At 41.4% G+C, this 12645-nt stretch overlaps 1 protein-coding gene and 1 non-coding gene across 14 annotated transcripts in view; both read left to right on the forward strand.

Annotated features, from left to right (window-relative positions):
• Positions 1–12645, forward strand: part of ARNT (aryl hydrocarbon receptor nuclear translocator) — a 66205-nt gene that overhangs the window by 50984 nt on the left and 2576 nt on the right. For 9 of the 13 annotated variants that reach the window (XM_003817287.5, XM_003817288.6, XM_055101641.2 and 6 more), the window contains 8 exons: positions 1582–1733; positions 6897–7007; positions 7493–7565; positions 7724–7844; positions 8036–8138; positions 8520–8667; positions 10686–10848; positions 11586–11752. In XM_003817287.5, the coding sequence (XP_003817335.3) occupies positions 1582–1733; positions 6897–7007; positions 7493–7565; positions 7724–7844; positions 8036–8138; positions 8520–8667; positions 10686–10848; positions 11586–11752 (1038 nt within the window). The remainder of the gene's footprint in view (positions 1–1581; positions 1734–6896; positions 7008–7492; positions 7566–7723; positions 7845–8035; positions 8139–8519; positions 8668–10685; positions 10849–11585; positions 11753–12645) is intronic. The other 4 variants (XM_055101639.2, XM_008970461.5, XM_055101686.2 and 1 more) reach the window with 1 other exon arrangement.
• LOC112438283 (U6 spliceosomal RNA) lies at positions 12226–12333 on the forward strand. The gene has a single exon (XR_003026739.1). It is a non-coding gene; the product is annotated as a U6 spliceosomal RNA (small nuclear RNA).

Here is a 12645-nt window from a genome sequence, read left to right on the forward strand (position 1 = left end):
GTGACCCAAGATTGCCCCACTGCACTCCAGCCTGGGCGATAGAGCAAGACTGTCTAAAAATAAAATAAAATAAAAAATAACTAAAATTACTTTTAAAAAATAAAAGCAAAACAAGACTAAAGCCAACTTAATTTTATTTATGGAAACCTCTGTAGATGCTGTGAAAACGGATGTTCTCATCTGGGTGCAGTGGCTCACACCTATAATCCCAGCACTTTGGGAGGCCAAGGCAGGCAGATCATTTGAGGTCAGGAGTTTGAGACCAGCCTAGCCAACATGGTGAAAACCTGTCTCTACTAAAAATACAAAAATTAGCTGGGCATGGTGGTGCACGCCTCTAGTCCCCAGCTACTCAGGAGGCTGAGGCAGGAGAATCACTTGAACCCTGGAGGCAAGGTTGCAGTGAGCCAAGATCGCACCACTGCACTCCAGCCTGGCGACAGAGCGAGACTCCATCTCAAAAAAAAGAAAAAGAAAAGAAAACAGATGTTCTCAGGTTTCAGGGGAAAAAATAGGATTGAAGAGCAATATATAAGCTATATTCTGTGTCCTTAAACTTACCAAATTTCTGGTATAGACTTGTAAAGCTAGGTCAGAGTATCTTTAATGGATTTCCCAAGGGAAGTAGGGAAACAGTCTTTTCCTTCCTGGAAATAAGTTATTATTCCTATTTGACTAGAATAGTATTAGGTTGGTGCAAAAGAAATTGTGATTTTTTGCCATTTTTTTAAATGGCAAAAAATGCAATTACTTTTGCACCAACCTAATAAGAAAGCTTGAGTCTCTGGCTGGGCTCAGTGGCTCACGCCTGTAATCCCAGCACTTTGGGGGGCCGAGGCAGGCGGATCACGAGGTCGGGAAATCGAGACCATCCTGGCCAACATGGTGAAACCCCGTCTATACTAAAAATACAAAAATTAGCTGGGCGTGGTGGCACGTGCCTATAATCTCAGCTACTTGGGAGGCTGAGGCAGGAGAATCGCTTGAACCAGGGAGTCGGAGGTTGTAGTGAGCCGAGATTGCGCCACTGCACTCTAGCCTGGTGACAGAGCGAGACTCCGTCTCAAAAAAAAAAAAAGTCTGGGCACGGTAGCTCACACTTGTAATCCCAGTACTTTGGGAGGCCGAGGCGGGCGGATCACAAGGTCAGGAGATCAAGACCATCCTGGCTAACATGGTGAAACCCCGTCTCTACTAAAAATACAAAAAATTAGCTGGGCGTGGTGGCACGTGCCTGTAGTCCCAGCCACTCGGGAGGCTGAGGCAGGAAAATCGCTTGAACCTGAGGGGTGGTGGTTGCAGTGAGCAGAGATCGTGCCACTGCACTCCAGCCTGGGCGACAGAGGGAGACTCCGTCTCAAAAAAAAAAAAAAAGCTTAAGTCTCTGAAAGGAAGCATGAGAAATATGCTTCCATGTTTAATCACTTAGTTTTTACTCTCATTTTGTTTTAATATTGAAAAATATTGGTGCCTCAAGGACAATGACAAGAGTTTTAGGGTTATAGAAATTGGAAAATTTTTATTTATTTTTGTAATGAAAATTTTCTATGAGTTCCACTGATGGCATGAAAACTTTTTCAGGTAGTGAAATTAAAAGGCCAAGTGCTGTCTGTCATGTTCCGGTTCCGGTCTAAGAACCAAGAATGGCTCTGGATGAGAACCAGCTCCTTTACTTTCCAGAACCCTTACTCAGATGAAATTGAGTACATCATCTGTACCAACACCAATGTGAAGTATGTATTATACAGGAGTGTGAAAAAACTGTTTTTCCTCTGTTCTCACAACAGAAAACACTTCTGATGCCCTATGTGGGGGGTAAACAATCAAGCAATAACACAAAAATTTAGCCGGGCGTGGTGGCATGCGCCTGTAGTCCCAGCTACTCTGGAGGCTGAGACAGGAGAATCGCTTGAGCCTGAGAGGTGGAGGTTGCATGAGCTGGGATCATGCCACTGCACTCCAGCCTGGGCTACAGAGTGAGACTCCGTTTCAAAAAAAGAAAAAGAAAAAAGAAATCAAGCAATCAGTAGTGGACACCAGCTGGGTGTCCTTCCATTCAATTCAGTTCACTATCTACTTGGAGATAGCATCAGATCCCCCAATTTGTGTATGCAGTACCACAAGACTGCTCCCACTTCTGATGCCAGTTGCAAGCCCCAGGTTGTTTTACCTGTGCATCTGACTGACCAGCTGTCTCCCATGACCCCCTACTTGGGTTCAGTCAATTTGCTTGAATGGCTCAGGGAACATTTACCTATGTTTACCAGTTTATTATAAAGGATATTACAAAGGATACTTTGTACATCAGATGAAGAGATAGATAGGGCAAGGTAAGGAGGAAGGAGCGCAGAGCTTTCAGACTCTTTCTGGGTGGGCTACCCTCCGGGGATCTCCATGTGTTTACCTATCAAGAAGCTCCTCAAACCCAGTCCTTTTGGGTTTTAATGGAAATTTCATTATGTAGCCATGAGTGATTAAATCATTGGCCATTGGTAATCAACTTAACCTTAGGTACCGCTCCCCTCCATGAGGTTGAGGGTTAGGGCTAAAAGTCCCAGCCCTCTAATTTTGCCTTGATCTTTCCAGAGATGAGCCCCCATCTTGAAGCTACCTAGGGGTTGCCAGCCCTCAGTCAACTCATTAGCAGACAAAAAGACACTTATCACACTGAAGATTCCAAAGATTTTAATTGGTAAAAATCCAGGTCCACTTATACATGGATTTTTTTCAGTAAATATATTAGAAAATTCTTTTGATATTTGTGACAATTTGAAAAACCCAAAAATAAGCTACATAGCCTGGATATATTGAAAAAATTAGAAAAAGTTAGCCATGTCATACATGAATGTATTAAATATATATAAATTCTAGTCTATTTTATCATTTACTACCATACAACATATACAAATCTATTATAAAAAGTAAAAATGCTGGCCAGGTGCAGTGGCTCACACCTGTAATCCCATCACTTTATCACTTTGGGATACCAAGTTGGGATACCAAGTTGAGCAGATCACTTGAGGTCAGGAGTTCGAGACCAGCCTGGCCAACATGGTGAAACCCTGTCTCTACTGAAAAGAAAAAAAAAAAAGAAAATACAAAAATTAGCTGGTCATGGTGGCACACGCCTATAGTCCCAGCTACTTGGGAGGTTAAGGTATGAGAATCACTTGAACCTGGGAGGTGGAGGTTGCAGTGAGCTGAGATCGCACCACTGCACTCCAGCCTGGGTGACAGAGGGAGACTCCATCTCAAAAAAAATAAAAATAAAAATGTATCACAACATATACATACACACCGTTTGTACAATGGCACCATTTGTAGTTGAGAGAAATGTAAACAAATGTAAAGATGCAGTTTTAAATCATAACCGCGTAAAGTTAACTATAGTATATACTGTACTGTTGTAATAATTTGGTAGCCACCTCCTATTGCTCAATTGTTGCCAGTTTGCTTAAAATGCTGTGTGATGCTAATCATCTCTTCATGAGCAATTCACTCCAGTAAATTGCATATTGCAGTAAAAAGTGAAATCTCATGGTTCTTGCATATTTTTCATCGTGTTGAGTGCAATACTGAAACCTTGAATAACATTTGGGAACAGTATGAAGTGCCACTAGTGATGCTGGAAGTCTTCCCAAGAAGCAGGGAAAAGTCATGACATTATAAGAAAAAGGTGAATTGCTTGATATGTACTATAGAATGAAGTCTGCAGCTGTGGTTGCTTGCCACTTCATATAGATGACTCATCTTGTAAGTCATCTTGTAAGATGATATAAGCTTATGATAATGATAAATACAGTACAGTGCTGTAAATGCATTTTCTCTTCCTTATGATTTTCTTAATAACATTTTCTCTTTAGCTTTATTGTAAGAATACAGTACATAATACGTACAACATACAAAACGTGTTCAACTGTTTATGTTATTGGTAAGGCTTCTGGCCAACAGTAGGCTATTAGTAGTAACGTTTTGGGAGAGTCAGAAGTTTACAGTCGAATTTTCGATGGCACAGGGGTCAGTGCCCCTAGCCTCCATGTTGAGCAATCAGTTGTATTTCATAATATCGCATAAGCATTTTCCAATGTTGGGATTTCTAATGTACCAACTCTTCTTAGTCTTATCAAGCTATCCCTTTCTCCTCTACTTTTCTAGTATTAAACACCATTAGTTTGAAGTTCTTCATTTTCCAGCTTATAGGATTTGGGATAGTTGATCAGAGTAGAGTAAGGTTTTTTTGTTTTGTTTTGTTTTGTTTTGTTTTTTCAGACAGGGTCTCGCTCTGGCACCCAGGCTGGAATGCAGTGGTGTGATCATGGCTCACTGCAGCTTGAACCTCCCAGGCTCAAGCGATCCTCCCACCTCAGTCCCCTGAGTAGCTGGGACTACAGACATCTACCAAGACACCTGGCTAATTTTTGTATTTTTTGTAGAGATGGGATTTTTCCATGTTGCAGAGTCTGGTCTTAAACTCCTGGGCACAAGCAGTCCATCGTCCTCCCAAAGTGCTAGGATCACAGGCGTAAGCCACTGCACCTGGCCAGAGTAAGATTTTACAAACAATAATTCAGAGACTAGGTCCTGAGATGGAAGGGTTTAGTTTCAATTCTATGTATCAACTCTTTCTGGAAAGGATTATGTTTTGTACACCAGTTTATTGCTCTAGTCTGGCAGGATTTTCCTCTGGAGCAGGGGTAGGCAAGCTCTTTCTATAAGTGGGGCTAGATAGTAAATATTTTAGGCTTTGTGGGCCATGTGGTCTTTATTCCACCTACTCAACTCTGCTGTAGCATGAAAACAGTCATAGACAAATGAAAGAATGTGGCTGTGTTCCAGTAAATCTTTATTTAGAAAAACAGGCAGTGGGCCTGATTTGGTCAGTTTTCTTTAGAGCATAGCTACATCCTCCTCTTTCATTAGTTACTGTTCCTCTCTTTTGCACTTTTCTATTTGAGTTTTCTTTCTCAGTTTCTTTTTAAAAAAGTTTTATGAGATATATTTCACGTACCATACACCTCACCCATTTAAAGTATACAGTGTTTTTTAGTATATCACATAGTTATGTAACTCTTACTGCAGTCTAATTTCAGAATATTTTCATTCCCCCAAAAGAAATTCTAGATCAGTTAACAGTCATTCCCTGTTCTTTCCCCTGGCTCTGAAATTCTGTATAACTATGAATCTGTTGTCTTTATAAATTTGTCTATTCTAGACGTTTTGTATAAATGGAATCATAGACTTTGTAATTCCTTTGTAACTGGCCTATTTTACTTAGTATAATGTTTACAGAGGTTATCTGTACTGATACATGTTGTAGCATGTATCAGTACTTCATTTCTTTTTATTGCCAAATAAGATTTCATTGTATGGATATACCACATACTGTCTGTATGTTCGTTAATGGACATTTGGTTGTTTCTACTTCTTGGTTATCAAAAATACTTCCATATGTAAAATAGGGATAAGGAACTGAAAAAATGCTTTCATGAATATTTGTTTACTAGTTTTTGTGTGGATATATGTTTTTATTCTCTTGAATTCCACCCAGGAGTGGAATTGCTGGCCACATAGTAACTCTGTTTTACCTTTTGAGGAACTGCCAAACTGTTTTCCAAAGCTGCCCCATCATTTTGCATTCCCAGGAGCTCTGATTCCTCCACATCCTTGTTAACACTTGTTATTGCCTTTTTTTTTTTATTATAGCCATCTAGTAGGTATCAATTGTCAGGTTACCACCTTACCATTTAATCTTTTCTTTCTGTAGAATTGGCCTTGAATCTACCTCTTGAAGATCAGATTATGACTACTTAGCAAGTATGAATAATACCTAGTGACAAGTTTTGTCCAATTCAGTCTTTAGAACTTGTAAAGTTTAATTCTTTGCTAACTAACTTAGTATAACAGAGTGGATTGAGTTAGAAATTTTTATTAACTTAGGACTCAAGTGGATGGTCATGGTCATTGTAGTTCTTTATTTTTGTCTTTTTGCATCTTTATATTACACAACAGCCTTCATTTTTGTGTCTCCATTTTGTTTAAATTTTTAAAAATTTAAGTTGTTTGAAGGACTCGAGTTTCTGGAAATAATTGCTTTCTCCATGTTTATGAATCATTTTCCCTACCATGATTAATTTTAATTAGCTTTTAGGGATTTGTTTGTTTGTTTGTTTGTTTCATTGAGACACTGTCTCACTCTGTCACCCAGGCTGGAATGCGGTGGCGCTATCTCAGCTCACTGCAACCTCCGCCTCCCAGGCTCAAGCAATCCTCCCATCTGTCTCCTGAGTATCTGGGACTACAGGAGCCCGCCACCACACCTGCTAATTTTTGTATTTTTTGTAGAGACGGAGCTTCACCATGTTGCCCACGCTGGTCTCAAACTCCTGAGCTCAAGCAATCCACCCTGCCTCAGCCTCCCAAAGTGCCAGGATTACAGGTGTAAGCCACCATGCCTGGCCAGTATTTTATTTTTAAATAAATATTCTTTATAGAAAATGTGGAAAGTATTGAAAAATACAAAGAGAAGGAATAAAATTCTCACACTCCAGATAGTCTTTGTTGATGTACAGTGTATGTACTTTCATTTTTTTACCTATGCTTTTAAAAAATACCTTATACGAATATATACACACATTCACAACAACCAGGTTTTGAATACCTAGAAGGAGTTAGAACCCAACAAGATGACCCCTGTGTCATAGAACATGCTTTCTACTTGCTGAAACTGACACCCTAGATTAACTGTAGGATTGGACTTTAATGAAGGATTTATTGATTGTTCCACCTACAGATGAATCTATAGAGCTTTACATACAGAATCTGATTCTTCTCTTTCTCTCTCTCTCCCCCCTTCCTCCCTCTCCAACCCCTCTTTACTGTCTACTCTGGTTTCCTAGGAACTCTAGCCAAGAACCACGGCCTACACTCTCCAACACAATCCAGAGGCCACAACTAGGTCCCACAGCTAATTTACCCCTGGAGATGGGCTCAGGACAGCTGGCACCCAGGTAAGAAAGGGTGAAATAATCATCTGTTGAGCAGTCACCCAGGGGGTGGTCATTTGCAATCCCATATATTTTTTGTTTGGTTGGTTAATTTTTTTTTTTTTTTTTGAGAAGGAGTGTTGCTCTCATTGCTCAGGCTGGATGGAATACAATGGCACGATCTAGGCTCACTGTGACCTCTGTCTCCTGGGTTCAAGCGATTCACCTGCCTCAGCCTCCCAAATAGCTGGGATTACAGGTGCCTGCCACCACCCCCGGCTAATTTTTTGTATTTTTAGTAGAGACGGGGTTTTGCCATGTTGGCCAGGCTGGTGTCGAACTCCTGACCTCAGGTGATCCACCTGCTTCGGCCTCCCAAAGTGTTGGGATTACAGGCGTGAGCCACCATGCCCAGCCTGTTTAATTTGTTTTAAGGTTCTTTCTCCAGATTCTTTAAAAAAAAATTTTTTTTTTTCTATTTGTCTTGTCAACTGGCCTTTGACATATAGGCAGCAGCAACAGCAAACAGAATTGGACATGGTACCAGGAAGAGATGGACTGGCCAGCTACAATCATTCCCAGGTGAGTTGTGTCCTCTTCGTTGAAGAGGGTAGGGAGTATTTACTTAGGAAGTGTTCTCCAGTACTAGTTAGAATGTACATATGTTGTATATGAATTTTAGGGTTATTGAATTGTCATGTTAAATCTTTAATGGTTATTTTTATCATTGTATTCCACAGGTGGTTCAGCCTGTGACAACCACAGGACCAGAACACAGCAAGCCCCTTGAGAAGTCAGATGGTTTATTTGCCCAGGATAGAGATCCAAGATTTTCAGAAATCTATCACAACATCAATGCGGGTATGTTTCTTTCTCATTATCCTTTTAAATTCTCATTTAGATCACTTACTGATGAGCATGCCACTGCCCAATCAGTAATCTTCCAGTGTTTTTCCACTTAATCATAATACCACCTGAGTAAATAGGAACTTGCTGAACTAATATACTACAGCCCCTTGACTGGCCCTTCCCCAACTCCTTTTGGTCCACAGATCAGAGTAAAGGCATCTCCTCCAGCACTGTCCCTGCCACCCAACAGCTATTCTCCCAGGGCAACACATTCCCTCCTACTCCCCGGCCGGCAGAGAATTTCAGGTGAGCCCCGTATATATGTGCTGCTTTACAGGGCCCTGAGGGATTCAGCTGCTGAATCCAAATTTTATTCTTCCCTTGCTTTCTCTGGTTACTTCAGAAAAAGCAGTGAAGCTTGTAGGGCCTAGCGTGAGGCAAACAAGCTGCTTTTCTTCCTCCTATTTCTTTGCACCTGTCCTATTGCCATGTTCTAGGCTCCATCTCTGTGTGTCCTGGTCAGTGTGTGACTGTCAGTCTTTCTTGTCTTTTCCAAATTGTTATCAAATTTTCCTTAACCTGCAGGAAGTCAAGGGGATCTAGGGATAGCACTAGATTGTCCTTTGATTCCTAGCTTCTGTGATAAATCTATCCTTTTAATCTTTTACCTCATTTATTCACTCCTAGGAATAGTGGCCTAGCCCCTCCTGTAACCATTGTCCAGCCATCAGCTTCTGCAGGACAGATGTTGGCCCAGATTTCCCGCCACTCCAACCCCACCCAAGGAGCAGCCCCAACTTGGACCCCTACTACCCGCTCAGGCTTTTCTGCCCAGGTAAAACTTATCATCTGTTTGTTCCCTGTGTATTATTTTTTGTTTGTTTGGGCTTTTTTCCGTATGTAAAATCAGTGTTTTCTATTTTAAATACCTTCTCCCCAACCCCTGTTCTCCGGTTTCCAATTTCCATCTTTGTTGAGAGTAGCTAATTAAAAATCACAGATAATAAAAAAAAATCTCAGTAGAGTCTGTGGTTTTCACCTTAAATCAGAATTGCTCACTTGGAACATTTTGAGCACGTCTGATTTTCAGATTTGTTTTGGAGTAAATTCTAAGATGTTTCCTCTTTGTTTAGGACTCCATAAGGCAGGAGCAAAGGAGAAAATTAATGACTAACTTACAGTGATGTCTGTTTACAAAAAAGTTGAAAAATTCTTTTTTTTTTTTGAGACAGAGTCTTGCTCTGTCGCCCAGGCTAGAGTGCAGTGGCGCGATCTTGGCTCACTGCAAGCTCTGCCTCCCGGGTTCACGCCATTCTCCTGCCTCAGCCTCCCAAGTAGCTGGGACTTGTACAGGCGCCCGCCACTGCGCCTAATTTTTTTTTTTTTTGTATTTTTAGTAGAGATGGGGTTTCACTATGTTAGCCAGGATGGTCTCGACCTCCTGACCTTGTGATCTGCCCACCTCAGCCTCCCAAAGTGCTGGGATTACAGGCGTGAGCCACCGCGCCTGGCTGAAAAATTCTTTTTTTTTTTTTTCTTGAGACAGACTGTCACTTTGTTGCCCAGGCTCTGGAGTGCAGTGGCGCGATCTCGGCTCCCTGCAAGCTCCGCTTCCTGGGTTCATGCCATTCTCCTGCCTCAGCCTCCCGAGTAGCTGGGACTACAAGGTGCTTGCCACCACGCCTGGCTAATTTTTTGTATTTTTAGTAGAGACGGCGTTTCACCGTGTTAGCCAAGATGGTCTTGATCTCTTGACCTCGTGATCCGCCCTCCTCGGCCTCCCAAAGTGCTGGGATTACAGGCATGAGCCACCGCATCCAGCCGAAAAATTCTTTTATAATATTCATATATATAATATAACGCACAATAAATACATTGTCTAGAGAAAGATTCTTTAATATTACTATATATTTATGTTATACAAGTAATAGTTTTAAAAAGTCAAAACCAAAAGCAGGTTCCAGAATGTTATATGCAATATGATCTCAATTGTGTACAAAATGCATGAGAAAATAGAAACTGGAAGAAATTATCCAAACATGTTAACCATGGAATTATGAATGATTCTTATTTTCTTTATATTTTCCTTCACTTTCCGAATATTCTATAATGCATATACAGAACTCTCATGAGAAAATAGTTTTTATAAAAAATACATCATTAGGAACAAATGAATGCAGAACAGACAGAATAATGGTGCAGAGTAGTTTTTCTCTGCATATGGTACTTTTTTTGTTGTTGTTTGTTTTTTTGAGACAGAGTCTCGCTGTTGCCCAGGCTAGAGTGCAGTGGCGCGATCTTGGCTCACTGCAACCTCTGTCTCCTGGGTTCAAGTGATTCTCCTGCCTCAGCCTCCTGGGTTGCTGGGATTACAGGCACGTGCCACCATGCCCAGCTAATTTTTGTATTTTTAGTAGAGACGGGGGTTTCACCATGTTGGCCCGGCTGGTCTGGAACTCCTCACCTCAGGTGGTCTGCCTGCCTTGGCCTCCCAAAGTGCTGGGATTATAGGCATGAGCCATGAGCCACCCTGCCTGGCCTGCATATAATACTTTACTGTTATGAATGCCTCTAGTTTTATATAACTTCACAGTTTATAAGATGCTTTCATTTAATTCTTACAATTTTTATTAATCCCATAGTTCATTGCTTTTTTGTATTTTTATCTCAGCTGCCTAAAAAATAGTGTCAAGAGAGATTGAGAGTTAATTGGAAGAAATATACAATAGGAAATAAGTGATGAGCTTGGTTCAGAAGGATGCAGTGATTGACAGTGTTGACTCTCATAGGCATGGTATGTGCAATGATGTTAATGCTGTATTTGTTCTATATCCCCTCTCCATCTCTCTTTAGCAGGTGGCTACCCAGGCTACTGCTAAGACTCGTACTTCCCAATTTGGTGTGGGCAGCTTTCAGACTCCATCCTCCTTCAGCTCCATGTCCCTCCCTGGTGCCCCAACTGCATCGCCTGGTGCTGCTGCCTACCCTAGTCTCACCAATCGTGGATCTAACTTTGGTGAGTCCAGACCATAAGGAGAGTAACAGGAAAATCGCACCACTAAAGAGAAAGGATTTGGTAGTTAAAGTTGTTTGCCTGTGTTGTGGGTACACTGACCTGATTGTAGGGAAATGCAAGGTGACAATCTATTTAGAATTTAAAACCTACCAGCTGGGTGCGGTGGCTCACGCCTGTAATACCAGCACTTTGGGAGGCGGAGGCAGGCGGATCACTTGAGGTTGGGAGTTCAACCCCAGCCTGACCAACATGGAGAAACCCTGTCTCTACCGGGTGTGGTACCGCATGCCTGTAATTCCAGCTACTCGGGCGGCTGAGGCAGGAGAATCGCTTGAACCCAGGAGGCAGAGGTTGCGGTAAACTGAGATCGCGCCTTTGCACTCCAGCCTGGGCAACAAGAGCGAAACTCCGTCTCAAAAAAATAAAAAATAAAAAAAAAAACTACCCACATGAAAAATACTTTAGCACATATAACAAGAATCATGTGAATTTTTATACATTTAATAGTATGCACATTTAACCTAAATGAGTAAAGAACTCTATGGAAAGGCTGCCTGGAGAAGAAGAATTAATTTAGGGCTGAGTTTTGAGATAGAAAAGGCATTGATTGGCAGAGAGAAGGACAGAGTTATCCTAGGTAAAATTAATGGCTTACCTATAGTTGTTTACTTGTGGCATTAGTACACAATGGAATTGTGTAGATTGGAGTTGTTTATTCTTCCTTGCTGTATTTCTAGCTCCTGAGACTGGACAGACTGCAGGACAATTCCAGACACGGACAGCAGAGGGTGTGGGTGTCTGGCCACAGTGGCAGGGCCAGCAGCCTCATCATCGTTCAAGTTCTAGTGAGCAACATGTTCAACAACCGCCAGCACAGCAACCTGGCCAGCCTGAGGTCTTCCAGGTAAGACAGTGAAAAGACTTTCAAAAATTAGAAGCTGGGAGAGAAAGGGTCCAGGAGGAGGAGAGACAGTGAAGGAAGCATGCCTGGATTGAGGTGTTTGGTTGGGGGTATATGTGAGAAGACAGAGAGGGATAAATGTAGGGATCACTGTCAGTTATTGAAAAGATTGCAGAAGCTAGATGCAGTGGTGCTTGTGTATATGATGTCAGCCCCTTAGAAGGCTGAAGCAGGGGATCACTTGAGGCCATGAGTTCAAAGCCAGGCTGAGCAACTAGCCTGATCCTGTCCCTGTCAAACAAACAAAAAAGGAGTATGAATTGAGTGTGATACATACCATTTAACCAGAACAGACAAATTTAGCACCATAGGAAGATGCCAAAGAAAGTTACTTTAGCTCATTCAAATAGCTCCATATACCCAAGTCACAGTAGCTTCGGGTTTAAAAGAGACAGAATGATTAAAAATAAAAAGTAGTGCTCGCTTCAGCAGCATATATACTAAAATTGGAATGAATATAGAGAAGATTAGCATGGCCCCTGCGTAAGGATGACACACAAATTCATGAAGTGTTCCATTTAAAAAATTATAAAAAATAAATGAAATAGAACATAATGATTATAGCCATAATGGTCTATTTACACAAGTCCTGAGGGACTGCAAGAGTGAATGGCGTAATCTTAGGCAGGACAAAGGAAGAGCTGGTTTAAAGCAAAGATTGAAAGAAAGCAAAACAGGTCTTGGTGGAAAACAAATAGGATAAGAGACTCCATATATGTCTATAGGGGGTTATATGAAATACAGCAAGCAGATTTTTCTCCCTTTGAAAATATTGAGAACTAGGAAAAGGAAAAAGGTGGAACTGTAGGAGGAAGACAGAAGGGATTAGGAAAAAA

Source organism: Pan paniscus, chromosome 1 (assembly GCF_029289425.2).
Source record: "Pan paniscus chromosome 1, NHGRI_mPanPan1-v2.0_pri, whole genome shotgun sequence".
Taxonomy (NCBI): domain Eukaryota; kingdom Metazoa; phylum Chordata; class Mammalia; order Primates; family Hominidae; genus Pan; species Pan paniscus.